Source organism: Urtica dioica, chromosome 8 (genome assembly GCF_054948205.1).
Source record: "Urtica dioica subsp. dioica isolate 48M chromosome 8, U.dioica_male_clone48M_v1_H2, whole genome shotgun sequence".
Lineage (NCBI taxonomy): Eukaryota > Viridiplantae > Streptophyta > Magnoliopsida > Rosales > Urticaceae > Urtica > Urtica dioica.
The window spans coordinates 27,859,796-27,877,455 of NC_142763.1; the positions used below are offsets into that span (position 1 = coordinate 27,859,796).

General features: G+C 36.4%; 1 protein-coding gene across 2 annotated transcripts; it reads right to left on the reverse strand.

The window, feature by feature from the left end:
* Positions 1 to 3,843: 3,843 nt before the first annotated feature.
* Positions 3,844 to 8,157, reverse strand: RBP-DR1 (RNA-binding protein-defense related 1). Of its 2 annotated transcripts, none has more exons than XM_089623755.1 (9): positions 7,741 to 8,157; positions 7,557 to 7,639; positions 6,566 to 6,617; positions 6,329 to 6,454; positions 6,156 to 6,235; positions 5,547 to 5,630; positions 4,597 to 4,936; positions 4,375 to 4,518; positions 3,844 to 4,295 (listed from the first exon to the last, which is right to left on the reverse strand). In XM_089623755.1, exons 1-9 carry the CDS (start codon positions 7,910 to 7,912, stop codon positions 4,165 to 4,167), a joined length of 1,212 nt encoding a protein of 403 aa, XP_089479881.1. In that variant the 5' UTR covers positions 7,913 to 8,157; the 3' UTR covers positions 3,844 to 4,164. The 2 variants fall into 2 exon arrangements, with proteins under 2 accessions (XP_089479881.1, XP_089479880.1); XM_089623754.1 differs by having other exon boundaries at positions 5,451 to 5,630; positions 7,741 to 8,155.
* Between the last annotated feature and the right edge of the window lie 9,503 nt (positions 8,158 to 17,660).

Genomic DNA, 17,660 nt, shown 5'->3' on the forward strand with positions numbered 1-17,660 from the left:
CAAAACAATTAAACATGTTCTTATATGTTAAAACAGGACGAACTTACCAAAATATGTTTGAAGAAGTTTTGGATCTTGGATTTGCAGGAAGAAGAACCTTGGATCTTGAAGTTTGAAGAGCAACCTTGGATTCGCAAATTACAAACCGTCATTTGGATTTGCAGGAAAAAATGGGTTTAAGATGGGGTTTATGATTATTGTAAAATGGGTTTAGGAAACAAACTGTCGGCGAGCAAGATTCCGGCGACCCAAGTGATGGAGAACTCTAGCAACCGTCATGAAGTTCTCCATTGGCGATCCAAATGAAGGAAAAGAAGTGAAGAAAAAATCAGCAACCAAGCTTTGTTTTCAGAAGAAAAAAAACAAAAAAGAGAGAGATGGCAGAGTTGAGGGTAATTGTGGAAAAATAATTTTTCACAGCTACTACAAGTATTATTTTTTGTTAATTTTTTGGTTTTAAACTAAATTTGGTAAGTCACTTTAAAATGGTATTATAAATGTCAAATCCCCTTAAAAATATTGACCACCAAAAGTATCATAATACGTAACCGACCTTTTAAGGTATAATACGGTTGTTGTTGGGAACTCTGCATACGTCACACACGTTGAAAAAGAACAAGACCCAAAGCCTCAAACCTGAACTAGTAAGTCAACTTTTGGCCAACTCTTGAGCATTTAGGTTTACATGCAATGCTTTATGCATTGCAATTCCAATTTCCGTAGTGGTGTTACACCCATTTTTTTTCTCCTTTCTTATGAGAAAGGACAATGACTAATGAGTCTAAAGCAAGCAAATGAATACTTTTTATTATTGCTATTGTTATTATAATAATAACTTTTTATAATATTGAAACATCGAAAGTTAGGGCGTTTTGCAAGCTTTAGTCAAGCTATAGAAATAATATCTTTATTTGCAAAGGGTTGGAAAACGACAATGAATCAGTACACGACCGTGACAAAATTTCCATATTTTTGTTATTTAGTTGCAATCAGAAATTAAGTGGCAAAACCCCATAGCTAAAAAGTCTTGGCGTGGCAATACACTAGTTGTTTGGTAATTATTATCACGCAACTAGTCAAAGCTATAACGCTCACATCAAAAATGTTAGTATTCGGTTTTGCTTTAGAAAACAATTAGTAACCCTTGCTTAATTCTTGTGGGTTTCATTTTTGGTCTTATATTTTAAAATATAATAGACTCATTTGATTATGTAACTAATGGATTGAAAAATGACGTATTTTGACCCGAAAAAAAGCAACTCGTGACTTGAAAGTCATAGTTTGTAAATTGAAAGGAATTTTGATTGGGAATATAGAATCGTGAATGAATTAATACTTCTGATTAAGTGTCTAATAAAACATTATTATTAGTTATTAATATTTAAAATTAATTTAAACAAAAGTTAACCTTATTGACGTGGTTGCATTAAAATTTATAAATTATAATTGTTTCTGTTTTTTTTATATATATGTGCAGAAGAAGGAACATTCAAAATCTTAGAATAATTTGTGGAAAACATTATGGAAAACAAATTCGCGCCATAAAAATTGGCGGAAAAGGAATCGGATGTGACAAGTCACACCTGAAACCCTAACCTCCGGCAATTTTGAGTCACGAGTGTGACCCAGATGGGAGGTATCGGATGCGACAAGTCGCATCCGAAAATGTTGCACCTAATGGTGCAACACTTTCGGGTGCGACAAGTCGCACCTCATACCTTTAGATGCGATGCCGCACCCGATACTTTTTGGGCACCAGTCGCACCCGATGCCCATTATTGTTCTAGTGTAGAGAGTTACAAGAAGTGAATAATTTTTTTTTTTATCATAGAAGATAGAACTTGATTTTCTCCAACATATTATTGATGATACGATTTTTTTTGTTACACCCTGTCAAGTATTTAATTGGTTAACTGTAATTTTTTAGAATGGTTAACTAATAAATCGTTAGTTTCATTCTATTAAAATTAATCGCTTGTTAATTTTAATTAATCAAAAGAAACGATTTAAATATAAATTAACTGATTAATTTTAACCGTTTCAAATCATCGCTTTACTCATATGAGATTTCCTTTTGCTAAGGTTCTAATTTGTAGGTGGAAAACACTGAAACGCACTTTTCCTCATCATTGATTACGTGGTTATTTGTAATAGTTTGTCTCTCAACAATAGCATACTAAAATTTGAATATGGTAAGATTCATGTTAAATTTTTATATTGTGCATTATCAATGAGAACTTTAGCTAAGCATCTTTGAAAACTAGTTTAAAAAAAGTGGCTTAAAAGTGATCCTCATGCGAAGTTGCGAACCATTGTTGTGTAAGTTTGTACAACAAATCTTCAAAACCATCGCGCAAGCTATATAGTTTTTGTATTAAATCAAATCCATAAGTTCACTTCAGCAAACTTACAAAAATAAAAATTGGCATAGATAAATTTGAAGAAAACGAAAGAAAAGAAGAACAGCCGTGGTGAAAATGACGAATTGAAGGACGGCCTTTATAATACCATAATTCAATGTGTATTTTATTAAAATTCGCTGCGACAAACTCACTGGATTTTTTTTTCTCTTCATTTGTAAGAGGGTTTGCACGTGAAGTTGCAAGATCAAAGTGGTAAGTTTGTCACAACGAACTCTACATAACTTTTCAAAGAATTGTCTTGCAAACCATTCTAGAGGGGGTTTGCACGATAGTTTATAGAAAACCATCGTACAAAGTACCTACTTTTATGAGTGCATGATAAATTTTGAGGGACCGTTGTGCAAAGTTTGTAGTGCAAGCCAGTATGCGTAGTAATGAGCATAAAAGACGGTTTATTTCACTATGGTTGTACAATTGATGAGAAAACCTAGTCAATCCAGAAACCAAGAAGAGGCTTGGAAAGAGGAAGTCAAACTTTTTGTATAAGCCTAGATCTAAAAGAAATTTAACAAAGAAATTCTCCAAGATGACTATTACATCACTAAAGGCGCAAACAAGCAATATAACCAAACGAAACAAACACATAAACAAATATACTAACACCTAGATAAATTGAGAGTCCACCTTTGCATAAAAAAAAAAAACAGTTCAGCAAGAGGTTAACAAACGAAGAAAGGGACCACAACTAATCTGAGGCTCGCACGCCCGCGCCAGTATCCCTGGACCCACATCAACATCAAAACAGATCCGAACAGGTTGAGGTTTCCAACAGTAAACACATACAAGTCCACCGAACACGTCCCATGAGCGCTTTGACACTATGCTTCTTGCGACTCGCTCCAAAAGAAACCGGAACAATAAAACTCTCGTCTGGGTTGTGTATGACCTCTCTCTCTCTTCTCTCTCTCTCCCAAAGTTATGCATCAACATTATAAAATAATAAAAAAAATTAAAAAAAAAAAAAATTTGAATCAGGGTCTGAAAAACTTCTCGTCAAGCACCAACAATACTGTCTCCAGTTAGACCTACAAAACCAGAAACATTTTGAACAGTTTAGTACTAGAATCAACAACTAAAAGTGCTGCAATTGCCACTTTCTCAACTTGAATAACCCAGATAAACACCCAAGTCAATTTGAAATAAATTCAGAAGTAAAGTACCGGATGATTAACCTTTAGGAAAATAACATTCGATCTTTGATGGCAGAATCCTTAGTGGCTGTAACAGTAGTCTCGCATTAAAAGGAAAAAAAAGGTACCCAATCCTCGGTTAATACAATGCCACGAGACTCATGATATACTTCAAAATGAAATCCTGGGAGACCAACATAACATAGACTTAAGTCTACTAGATATATATGTTGGAAATGAATGCTCTATACAAAAATTAAACTATGACAGAACTGTCATTAAATTGTGGGAAGAAAATGAATCAGATAACATTATGTGAAGAGAGTTTCCATGAATTATACAAGAAGATGTTCACAAGAGAAGAATCAATAAAATTGAGAGATTACAGTCTAAGTGAATTTCAATGATACACAAAGTTACAGCTTTTTTTTTTTTTTCCTGGCACAGATAGCACCATAAGTTACAAGTCGTGGGATTCGCATTGCTGCATCGAGGCAAATACAAGCAAGGAGGGACGGTATTAACGAATCTGCGAACTACCCATCCAATTCCGCGATCATCTTTCTTTGCTTGTCTAAAGAATCTTTCTTTTTCCATCAGTCACCTTCTAATCAATATGGTTTGGTCTGTTTGTTGTTGTCTCTTTTCAACTGAACCTTTAATTTCTTACCCCCTAACTGATATCCGTGCATCACACTAATGGCAGACTGAGCAGACTCTGGTGCCTCATAACTTACAAATCCTGCAAATAAAAGGACCCATTTGAGAGAGCCTAAACACCACAATAATTGAATTTTAAGTAGCTAAAAACCTGGGCTCACCGAAGCATTTGCTGACTCCGGTTGCTTTATCAACGAAAACCTTGGCACTCAATACCCTACCGAAAGGCTGAAAAGCACCGGCAAGTTCTTGGTCCCCAAACTCTTGAGGTATGTGATATATAAACAAATTAGCACCGGGCGGACCTAAGTAACAGAACATAGAATGAGTTATGCTCTGCACACCAAATATTTTATTTAGTTAATACAATTTATAAAACCCACCTTCAATCTGACCCCCTAAGCCTTTACTCGTTCCGGGAGATGTCACGGAGTTATTGGATACCGTGACTCCGGATGGCACGGAAATAGGCGAACTACTCAACGGTCGGTGATTCATCATTCCTCCGGGGTATGCCATTGGATGTTGAAGGCCTGGAACTGCATGATAAGGCGATCCCACATAATTACCGGGTGGCACGCCATAATTTCTGGGACCCAAATTTTGTGCAAGATCGGGATTGATTCCCCGCATTGCGTTTCCTTGGTTTATCATATTCTGAAACCCGGGTTGATTTTGCATTGGTGAGAGACGATATTGCATGAGGCCGTAAGTTCCAGGAGCCTATATGGTTAAAAAAAAACAATCATCGATGTTTAGATTTATTTTTTATTTTTTGTGCAAAGGACAAAACAGAATACGAGTGCTAGGGGAAGATTAGAATTAGAGATTGATAGAAAAGCAAGGATATGGGCTCGTGTGAGTAGGAAACAGAAAATATCTATTTTAGTTCTATCATCGGCTATGGGCTCAAGTCTAAGAGAAACTCCCGATATATTACTCAAAAAAATCGACATAATACGCCTGGTCGATTGGAATTGTGAAAATTCTGTACTTCTTGTTACAAACATACGATTCATGGGGAGATAAAGAAATAGATCTAATCGACCGCTTGCGCGTCCGCCTTTGACGGACGTGTAAAGGGGTTTCTTAATGCACCTATTTCTGCTAGCGTTATCAAGAGAAAACCATAGAATTCAAATTTCAGTTCTGATGTTAATTGACTAATGCTAGTATGTTCCACATTTCTAGAGACTGCTTTGCTGTTGATCCTATTTGTAAAGATGACAAGATTGACCTGATAACCATAACCATTATATGGCGGAACATAACCCATTGGCAACGCTCCAAATAATGAAGGGTGTTGTGAATCAGCGTTTGTAGCATTGGAAACCTGGGATTGAGCTTTCTGAGCTTTTCGAGCTTGTCTTTCTTTCTCAGTATCTGCCCACTTCACGACCAAAGGAACGCTAGAACCCTGATAAATTTAAAAAAAAAAAAAAAAAAAATACTAACTGAATGTCAGTTTATGAAAATGCTATTACATACATCTCGACCCTAAATCAGGGCCAAGCCTAATTATTGCACCATACAAAGGATACAATGTTCCACATATTTAGATTTCAAATAAACTTTAGCACAATCGATCATCTCCAACAAACGGGAAAAAAATATTAAGAAAAAGAATTGAAATGATGAAAGAACGGGATGTGTGACGGAGCAATCCATTGTTCTAGACCTCTATAGATATAAAAACGAATTCATAAGTTATAAACATTTAAAGTGGTGAGACAGTTAGAACATAAATTTCAAAATAGGCCTTCAATCACTCGAGCACTTGCATCAAACAGTTTTGAAACACCCCAACTATCAAACAGCTTTAAAGCAAATTGCACCAAACAGCTTTTAAACCGTTTGCTCCACAACAACTCCAACAATATGTGGTGTGCAAATTTTGTTTAAAAATTGAGTTCAGACACCATAATGAGCTTTTAGTACTAACCTCCATTTTATGTTTTCCGTTGATAGCCTCCAGGGCTGCAAGAGCTTGTTCTTTTGTCTCATACTTTAAAAATGCACAACCTGTAAAATTAATAATTTAAGGAGTGAAAACTTAGCTGAGGAATACGGCTAATCCACTCTCCATAGCACAATTCACAATCACAACAAAAGCACCTTTGCTCGTTTGCTGAGAGCCTCTCAATATTTGTAAGTCCTTTATCGATCCATATTTAGAGAAAAGAGCAGAGACATCGGCTTCAGAAACATTCTTCGGAAGCATACCAACAAAAAGCTTGTGTTCTGGATTTTAATACAGAGTCAAATTGAATCCATTTAAATATAAGAGCATATAGATAAAAGTAAAATAAAAAAAAACACCGAATTACAATGGCATAAGAAATTATATTACACCTAGTCTTTCCAACTCTCCATCTGCGTACTTCACTTGCAACGGAGTAGACGCCTAAATCGAACAGAAAGAACGGGACCATTATCATTCAGAGCAGAAAAAAACATGAACACATCATATAGCAACGAAACTATAATAAGTTGCACAAAAATAATGGGTATGGCCAACAATGGAGGCAACTAAAAACTCTTAAAGTTCTCTGTTCTATATAAAGAACATATTAAGGTGTTCTGGCATAGGCAAGAACCCAAACTGAGAAGCTTGCCTGAGCAACTTCAAGGTCCAGCAAAGGCCCAACATAGGGCTCTCCAAGTCACTCTATATACCTAAGACCATGAAAATGCCAAGTCGCATAAGCAAATATCTTGCATTAGAATCGTCCATAAATGAGGCTTCTTTTTTTTTTTTTTTTGGCAGGATCCGATTCTCATTGGATGCCCATTTCATTATTAACCATGAAATTACCTAAAATGTAAAAACCAAGCTTTTCACCCTCACTCGTACAACGAAAACCCCACGCATATTTTGTGTTTTCATTAATAATCTAAGAGCCAAGAGTATTTCCGCTCAAGCTTTGCTTGTTCTATATCTGGGTAAACAGGCATGCAAAATAGCCAAGCTCATTTAAACGCGCTAAACACTTAACCATGGGGCATAATAGTAAACTAGTCAAAAAGCATACAACAATAAATTGTTGTCATAAATACCCCATTATATAAAAAGAGCCAGTAGGTCTGAGTCTGGGATAGCAATTATTGTAATTTCCAGGTCATCACTCAAAGCGTATTGAAAGGGAAAATAATGATAAATATAATGTAAAAAAAAGGTAAAAAAGAAACAAATTGAAAAGGGATAAAATTCACTTAATGGGCGGTCAAAATCATAAAAATGATTTGTACGGACGAGTTTCCTAATCCGATCGCGATTCACGCAATTATAACCACATTCAAACGTAATGATCGAGAGAGACAGAGATCATAGCTATACACTAACCCCAGGCAATGTCTTCTTGTTGTGACAAGCATTGACCGCTTTATCAGCCTCTTCTCTCGACGGACATATCACGAAGCAACACCCTGATAATGAAAAATGTAAATAAAAACTCCGAAATCTGACGAGAACAGGAAAAGGAATCAGAGGCATTTTCAAACGGTCGGGAGAGCAGTGTTCTTCGAACCTCTAGAGGCTCTTGTGACCTTGTCCTTGATTATGTTGACCTCGTCGACGATGGAGAACTCTTGGAACATTGCGAGAAGCTGAGACTCGGTCATGTGCTTCGGAACCTGACCGACGAACAGCTTCACGCTCTCTTCGTCGCCCGATTTGCTCTCATTCGCCGTCTCCGCCATTAATTCCGGCAACGAAGCTTTCTCTCTCTAGGGCTTTTTCTCTCTCTTCTTATTTATTCCTTTCTATGTTGAGTCCTCGTACAGAAGAAGAACACAGCAGAATTTTGGGGGTTTCTCTTTCTCTGGATGGAAAAAACTCGGATCTCTTCAATCTTTCGTTAGGACTTTCATTATTATTGTTATTGTTATTATTTTATTAACCCCCAAGCGGTTTCACCCTCGTGTTTACGAGTTATTTACGGTCACTGCCACTACAGCTGTCTCTGCCCCTCGGCCTCGTGTTGGATGGTCTTGTACTTGTACAGCTCGGCCTGTAAGCCGAGATTTGTAATTCTCAAGGATACCTAACGAAATGACGGTTCTACCCTCGGGTTGTCTTTTAACGGCGAACTCTCTCGTGGGCCCAATATTTTCATTCATTCGAAACGAGGAAAAAATATTGAAAACAAACGGATAAATTGGATAGTATATCATATGTTTTTCTTTCCTAATTTAGAAATAAATTATATAATTTTTTGTTGATGGAACATATAGCCAAGGGCTGTTGAAAACGTATGACGAGTGTAGAGTTACTCATAAAAATATATTAATTATAAATTATTTATAGAAGATATTTTTTTAATGATAGTTTATTTAATTATAAATTTATAACCTCGTCAATTCTAACTAGTGGAATGTTAACTACTAGTTATTTTTGCTTGAATAGTGCATAACGGTCAAAGAAGTTGTGGAATTTTTTTTTTTTTTTTTGAAGGCAGAAGTTGTGGAATTCAACGAGTAAATTTATATATATATATACACAAACGAGTTTTAAAATAATAAAGAGCTGATAGTGATGACAGCTATTAGGTTTATATTTTATCAACAAATTCAAACATAAATGAAGGGAAATAAATAAAAAATATTTCATTTTTCGTGGTGTGTGTCCTCTTTCTCTCCACGAGGAAACTACATTTTAGACTTTATAATTGCAAAGGATATCTGATTTTTTAAAAAAAATCCAGAGGATAAAAGGCAAATGTCTTTTTTGTTGGCGACGTGCTTTGTATTCTTTAAATAAAATAAAATAAAGTGCTAACGCTTTATTATTATTTTTTTTTTATATGTGTATGTATGAAAAGACATCAACCATGTATAATAATTTGCATTGGTTTTTAGTTTTAGATTTATATATTTATTTAATTATGCATGCTTTGTTTGCTTGTAGTTTTGTATGGATATATATATATATATATATATATATATATATATATAACATCTCATAGCGAGGTAATATACAAACCTAAGTTCGTTCGAATCGAACACTAAAAACATGTGATCGCACATCATGTGCACACTTCCAACGAAAAGAAGAACAATAAGCTCGTCAAGAGCCTCAAGGCGCATGACCACGTCGAAGACTTGAAGGAGACATTTGCTCTCCTTCGAAAATACAAGATGAAGTTGAACCCGAACAAGTGCGCGTTTGGCGTCGAGTCAGGAAAGTTCTTGGGGTTCATCGTCAATCAACGAGGAATCGAGGCCAACCCCGAAAAAATACAAGCCCTCCTATATATGAGGTCTCCGACCAAGGGGAAAGAGGTCCAAAGCCTTACTGGCCGCGTGGCCGCGTTGAGTTGGTTCGTCTCCAAGGCCACCGATCGATGTCAGCCCTTCTTCCAAGCCATCAAAGGGGGAGCCTTACTGGACGCGTGGCCGCGTGGAGGTGAAGATGGAAAGTTCAAGTTTTTTAACCCCCCAAAATCATCAATTTCGATGTCGTGGGCCCCACTATCATCATGTGGGTTGGTGAAATCCTTCGACAAAGATGAAAGAGCATGTTGAAAGTGACAAGCAAGTAACAAAAAAAAAACAAGTAGAGAACTATTAAGCTGGATAAAAAAGACCAACCTTGTCAAGAAGGATGGATTTTTCTCCAAAGCAAATGAAACTCTTCCTCTCTCAAGAGCTCAACACAAGTACCTGAAAAATGAAAGTACGACAGGAAAAAGAGAATGAAGGAGTCAAGATAAGGAGCTTAGAAAAAGCATAAATAAAAGTACGACAACAACAAAAAAGAAAACAAAAGAAACATGCCAAGGAGCTGGGGAAAGGAAAACACTCGCCAGAGGAGCACCTGCCAAGAAACATGCCAAGTCGACAACGATCACGGAGTCGTCAAGCGGCCAACAGTTCGTCGGAGAGAACATAAAAGTTTATTGAACAACCAAGTTCTCCAAAAAACTGGGGGGTTAATGTTGTGAGGGATTTTCTCACATCCGAAAAACACAGAGCCCCAACCCAAACGACGCAACGCGGTAGGCCCAACCTGGAGGATCGACCCCGAAATAAATCCAAGGAGGATCGACCCCGAAACATCCAAGGAGGATCGACCCCGAAACAAATATCCAAGGAGGATCGAACCCAAAATATCTAAGGACGATCGGCCCCGAAACATCCAAGGAGGATCAACTCCCAAAATATCCAAGGAGGATCGACCCGAAGTATCCTAGGAGGATCGACCCCGAAACATCCAAGGAGGATCGACTCCCAAAATATCCAAGGAGGATCGACTCCGAAATATCCAAAGAGGATCGACCCCGAGACATCTAAGGATGATCGACTCCCAAAATATCCAAGGAGGATCGCCCCCGAAACATCCAAGGAAGGCCGACTCCCAAAATATCCAAGGAGGATCGACTCTAAAATATCCAAGGAGGATCGGCCCCGAAACATCCAAGGAGGATCGACTCCCAAAATATCCAAGGAGGATCGACTCCGAAATACGCAAGAATGGTCGACTACGGAATATCCAAGGAGGATCGGCTCCGAAACATCCAAGGAGGGCCGACTCAGAAATATCCAAGGAGGATCAACCCTGGAATATCCAATGAGGATCGACCTGGAAATAAATATCCAAGGAGGATCGACCCCGAAATATCCAAGAAGGCGCTCGTCTTTACCTCCACGAAAAGAAAGACCCAAAGAAAACGACAAATCTACCCCAACCTTCATCACCACACTATAAATACCCGAGACAAACACTTGTCAAGGCCTGGTTTTTTCTCTCTCTAACTAGAATATACAAAATTCTCCACTCAACTATTTCTCTCTCTAAAAACACATTTGAGATCGAAATCAAGAATAGGAATGGCAACGGGTACGGGTTTTAGCGGGTACACCAATACCGGTACCCGTACCCGCCTATTAAAATACCCGTTAACCCGTACTCGTTAACCCGGTTTTCCCAACGGGGCGGGTAACGGGTATACCCGTCGGGTGACGGGTGCCAAAATTGAGCACCCGTTAACCCGTTTAAAAAAAATAAAAAAAAATAATTTTTTAATAAGAATCAAAATAACAACCTACTCATTATGATGTAATCTAATGTTTTCTTAAAAAAAATATCTAGTTTTTTTTTCCATAAAAATAATTAACGGGCGGGTTAGCGGGTTAACGGGGCGGGTTTAACATTTTCGCTACCCGACCCGTACCCGCTAAAATACTAATGGTAATACCCGTTAGCCCGTTAACTCATTTTGAACGGGTATTACCCGACCCGTTAAGACCGGGTAACGGACGGGCTAACGGGTTTCGGGTAAAAATGCCATCCCTAATCAAGAACAAAGAGAATCAAAGCCACTTCACACATACATTTTCACACAAAAAAGAGGAACAATCTACTTCCATTCTCTCTAGAGTGGGAGAAGAAAAGCTCACTCTCTCTCTAAACCCAAGGCTCCAAGCCAAATTATATTCCCTCTACAAGAGTGTCCAAGAACTCGAGAAATCAATTCTCAAGTTCTTCACTTGATAAGAGGAATATCCCATTACTAATTTCACAAATTCGAAGACACGTGTCCAAGTCCGCTCACGTCACGTGTCCGTAAGTGTTAATCCGAAAAACGGCTTAACACTAATTACGAGGTAAAACTCTCGCCTAGTATGAAATTAGCTCATGATCGACCCTTTTTTTTATAAATATTTTACAAGTGTAAATCTTCCACGTTAGCTTCCTATATATGACAAGTAATACTTGTCTTAATTTGTTTTTTTTTATTATTATTTTTCATTTATACATATTATATATTTGATTACATAGAATATTTATGTTCAAATTAGAAAAAAAAATATTGTAAAAATTAAATAATAGAGATAAATTACTTTTTTGAGAGATCGAACGCATGGCTCCAAGAGGAGACTTCACATGCAGCAAGAAATAGTTTATTACGACATAAGGTTGTTAATGAGGAAGAAATTTAGTTAACGAATATTATCGTGTATGCGGAGAAGTGAGAAAGAAGTCATAGAAGGTCATTTTGGGTTTTTGGATGCCCATTGGCCACGTGTCAAGGGGTACAACTAGAAAGTCCTTAAGGAGGTTTTTGAGAAGCTGCAACATGGTTGCGTGTCTTGTGCCATAATTGAATGTTTTTCTTTTTCATTCTTCTTAAGTGGCAAGTCTTGCTTTGCTTGTGAGAGAGAAGGAGTGGGTTGACCAAAGGGGGGTAAAATGGTAAAATACGTTGTTGTCTCACTTGAGAGAGTGAAAGGTAAAGGGTACAATGGTAGTTTAGCGTGGAAAACGAGGTGCAAAGATAAGTACGCCAGACTGTCCCTCCGCGCCAAAGCTTCTCTCTCCTCTCTCACTTGATCCCCTTCTACGCAACTTGCACTCTCTCCCTCTCTCTGTCTTCCCGAACCAAACATTTTTTTTTGTCTTTTTTTTTTTATCCTTTTATTTTATTTTAGATTTTGCAAGTCAAACTCAAATATGATACTATAAATTAAAAAAAAAAAAACATTTTTCAAAATAAAATCAAATAGAGAAGGTCCACAGTGGGAACACGTTAGATGTCGGAGAACAGTAAATTTTGAAAGATTTTATTATTTTGGATGGTATTTGCTCCCCTGTCGTCGAATGAAGAGTTCAAAAACTCAAAAGTATTTTTTTATATTACATTTAGTATCTCATCAGCGTAAGTAGTATATAAATTATCATCCGACTTAAAAGTAATATTCTGATCATCAAACAAATTTAACACGAAAATATTCATCAATAGCACACATCTCATCTATTCACATGATTACATCGTATTTTTTTTAATTATCTAATTATTAAAAAAATAAGATAACTAAAACGACACATACACAACATAGGTCATACACATGCACTAATTTGGTGTTAACGAACTCGGTACCGGATAAACGGGTTCAAATTTATACAATCCGTTATTCGTTTCTCGAACCCGCTGAAATTTTAATATGTCTTACTCGTTTATCCAATAAAAACAGATAACACCTGACCTGTTTAATGTTAGCAACATTTCCAAAATTTGTGTAGGGATACAGATAGCCAATTTTAATAATAAAAAAACTAAAATATATTGGCGATAACCAACAATATGAAAACAATAGAATTAAAAAAAAAAAAAAAAAAACCTTAGTTGGATACAAAGAAAGAAAAATAAATGAAACATCAAAGGGTTATCGGACGAAAGTTAAAAATTTATATTGCTCTTCTATGTGATGAACAAAAGTTTTTTCATGATAACCAACAAAACAAACTTCACGCCACTAAAGTTCGACTTCAATGAACAAAAACTGTTATGCCGTCATTTTAACAATGTAAAAACGACACCCAAGAGCAAAAACAACAAGTGAAGTTTGCACCAAAACTATAAGCAACATAAAACAATTAAGTTAAAAATACTCAATTATCGGCGATCAAGACTACAGGCGTCCAAGACTATCGGCGCAAAAGACTATCAACGTCAAAGACTACCAGCGATCAAGATTATATGCGCCCAAGACTATCGGCACAAAAGACTATCGATGTGAAACTATATAGGCATGAACTATCGGCGGGCATACTATCGACGAACTTCCACAACCTTGGCAAAAAAACCGACCTCCAAGGCCCAAAATGCCCTAAATGCTCACTCAAACCTCAAAATGAAAAGCTATAAATACCCCCTCTCCATCTACAATCAAGGTAGAGAAAATCTCTGTTTCACTCCCGACTCACTATATTTTTCTCTCTCGACACTTGAGACGAGAGATAAGTCTCACACCTCGACTAATGTTGAGCGTCGGAGCGCGCGCGCAAGGGGAAACCTCTCTGCGTTCTTCTAGTTCACGTTTCTTGTCTTTTCAGGTGAACAACACGACGAACACGATGATCGCGAAGATCGCGAAGAATTCGACGAATCCGAAGAACACGACGAACTCGACGAACACGAATGTGAACTAATCACGGAGTGATGGGAAACCGGAAACCTCTTTCCGGCGAGGCAAAGACGACGAGAAGAAAAGATTTCACCACACCCAACCTACGTGCGGTCATAGGGTCCGGTCTTAAGACCGAATCACGGACGGTTCTAAGTGTTGACCAAAAATTGACGTTAACAAAAACCATACTTATGGTTATAGACCATATTGCTAATATTAACCGGTCCGACTACACTTCCCAAGTGTGTGCTTTTCTCAATATCTTCTGGCTTTTAATTTTTCACTATAGTTTTACGTCCTTCAAGTCATACTGTTGAATTCATGCTTTGTTATATTTCTGTAAATCCACACACAGAGTAGAGAACTAGAGATGTTGATGTCTATAGTTACAAATAATAATCTTTGTACTCAAATATACGTTGGAAATCCGCTTGACACACCAAAGAGCCAGCTAAGAAGTGTTAGTGGGGACATAATCCCGTGCGTGTCGTGCTGGAGAGAAAAAGTCTATGCCTTAGCTGGTTAAAATAAAGAAAAATAAAATAAAATAGCGGAAAGTGGTAGATTGGGACTTATTCCGAGTCTAGTATTTTTTTTAGAAACAGCCATGATTTGTAGGGGGTAGTATAGGCCTAATAATTGACATATTTGGCAATTTTCAGGTCATTATTTGCTTAAAGCAAAGGTGTAATAAAAAACCGGTCAAAATTATTTAAAACGTGTGTATTGGAAATGGAAAATTGCATATATGATATACCTCGTACAAAAAGACAACGTCAATAGATATAATGAAAAAGTAAAGGCACGTCAATGGATAGACGGTTATCAATTATTTTGGATATGGAAAATGATATATTCTTACTTTGTTAGGATTTAATTAGGTAAACCTATCGCATGAACTTATAATTCTTCCTATGAGTTTTATGGCCATATACCATGGTTCTTTTACGTATAGTAAGATATCAAACTCAACCGAAATGAATAGATATATACAAGGTTGTATTGGTAGTAATAATGAAAAACAAAATCATTTTAGGATTTGTAATATCATTAAAAACTACAATAATGCAACAACTTGTATTGATTATGTACCGATGAACATCAAGGAGATGGAATACGGGATCATATCGTCCAACTGATTTATTAAAAGATTAATTTAGTTTTGACAACCACAAAAAAAAGTTTTGACTACTCTTTGCATGAGGCATAGGCACTGGCTTATTAGCAAATGATTATCTATAAATAACATCCATTTCAGCGTAATTTCTCAAATTATATTGATCGATCCCTATCATTTTATCTTTCATGATTCATTCTCAAAATAGGTCATGTAATCCATCTAATCTTTTTTCTTCTTCAAGATATTATAGAGCAGGATATTATATATGGATCAAGGAATCACAACACCAACGTCGTAAGCTGTGAGCAACAAATATCAATGTATGAGCATTTTATGTCCATTTCGAAGATTCTATTCGTGCAAATACTTGTAAAAAAATATTGCCGTCCCTCAAGCAACTACCCGAACTAACTGTTTGAAATAATTACTCAGCTATGCAACTGTCTCAGAAATTGTTGTAACAGTTACTAAATATTACGATATATCAATAAAAACAGAATAAACGCGGAATAATAAATGAACACACGAATTGACGATCCAGTTCGACCAATTGTGCCTACGCTTGGAGGGCCTTTGCCCGGTTGAAAGAAATTTAATGATACAATAAGATTTTACACTCAACGACTCCCTCGCTAACTACTCAACTTACGTCTACCTTCTTCGATTGCAACTTAGGCTCCCCCTATGTTCGATATCCCCTCGCTTCCACTCCTATCTCTTCCCAAACATAAGATCTGTGTTTCCCGTTCTCCCCAAATAAAAATGAATATCTGCTTCTTATACGCACAAGGCACCTGTATAGGAGCACTCAAACTAGAGAATAATGTACACAACAAGAAAGTTTGAACAACACGTTCAAAAGCTTTCAAACAAAAATAAAGCACTCAAATAAAAACTCTCTCGAATGAAAATTCTGAATGCATGGAGGATTCCGAAAAGTGAAGACCAATATATATATAGCAATGATTTAGGTCTTTCAAAGTCGACTTTTAGCTTGTGGGGCCTTAAATCTCGCTGAAAATCAGATTTACAAAGTAAACAAAATACGTTGACCAAATTTGTCACAAGAACTGTTGCAACAGAATCTGCAACACTTTGAAAAACTTCCACAAACGTATCCCAATCGAATCCAATAATATATCCGCTCAATATATATTTATTCTGTCGAAATTAACATCCCAACAAATGCAACGACTCTGTTCATGAGCTCGGCTAGAGGAGTGACTATTACGAAATGCCAATAACGGATGAGGAAGCAGGAAATAAGCATTAAAACACGCTCTCGTTACATATTCATCTCAATTCTACCAAAAGAAACTTACACATCCTCGGTTAGGATTGACTTATTTATTTATTAAATCGAATTTTTTTAAACCAAAATACATTCTTTCAAAAAAGCGACGTCGGTATAACAACTATTATTATTATTATTATTATTATTTTTATTTTTATTATTATGTGGTAGTGATCTGCAGCCAGAAAAAAAACACCATATGGTGCAAATCAGTTACCTATGACCATGTAGGATATAGGGAGTCCCTAAGGTGTTAACATGCCTTTTAAGATGTTCTTTTGAAGCCATCCAACGGTTAACACTTCATCCCACCAACCGTAAAAATAATAACATACTTTTCATTAAACTGTTTTTCTAAGAAAAAGAACGGAAATAATCAATTATTTACAAGTATTTATTACAACTAACCAATCTTTTACCTTCTTTAACCCAAATTTTTATTTTATTAAAGAAATAACCCATCTAAATTAATTAAATGAATACAATTCATAATCATAACAATACTATATACCAATAATTAACAATAGTAAAATGTACTTTTTTAGTATTAATTATGGTTATGGTTATTATGATATACCACGGATGAGAAGTCAAAAAATTTCTCTTGTCGACAGGTTCACGTAGATGCCAAATATATCAAAACTGATAGTCAAAAATCACGATTATACAATTTTCTAAGACCCTGGACGTTAACTAATAATTTGATATTAAACTTGCATTAAAAATTATTTGTCTTTTACCTACTCGAGTGTGAACTCCGAATCCTTATTATGAATTCCCAGTCATGTAAGATAAGATTTTAGAACAGACAAGAGTTTTATTGGTACGCTGACGAAGACTAGAACTGGTCGTACTCATAAATATGCAACGCCTATCAGAAGCTTTAAGTCATTGATCAAGTCCTAACACAAGTCAACGAAATATTAGGTTTACCTAAGTGACAAATTTTGATTACGTGTCGTGGCTTTAACAAGCTTCCAGCTCAGCTAACTCAACCAAGCCCTTTTGTAGTCCTAAAAAATAAATAAATAAACAAACCCACACTTTTCAAAGCGGAGGAAACTTTCCCAGAAGTAATCAGGAAAAAGATAAGAACCTTTTTATTCATTTACTTATAAGGGGTA

Bases quoted from the DNA above. Each gene is read 5' to 3' on its own strand.
- RBP-DR1 (XM_089623754.1), bottom strand. From the start codon at position 7,912: ATGGCGGAGACGGCGAATGAGAGCAAATCGGGCGACGAAGAGAGCGTG. The intron at 7,640-7,740 runs GTTCGAAGAACA...TTTCATTATCAG, and splicing joins GGTCACAAGAGCCTCTAGAG to GGTGTTGCTTCGTGATATGT. The intron at 6,236-6,328 runs GTGCTTTTGTTG...TTAATTTTACAG, and splicing joins CTCTCAGCAAACGAGCAAAG to GTTGTGCATTTTTAAAGTAT.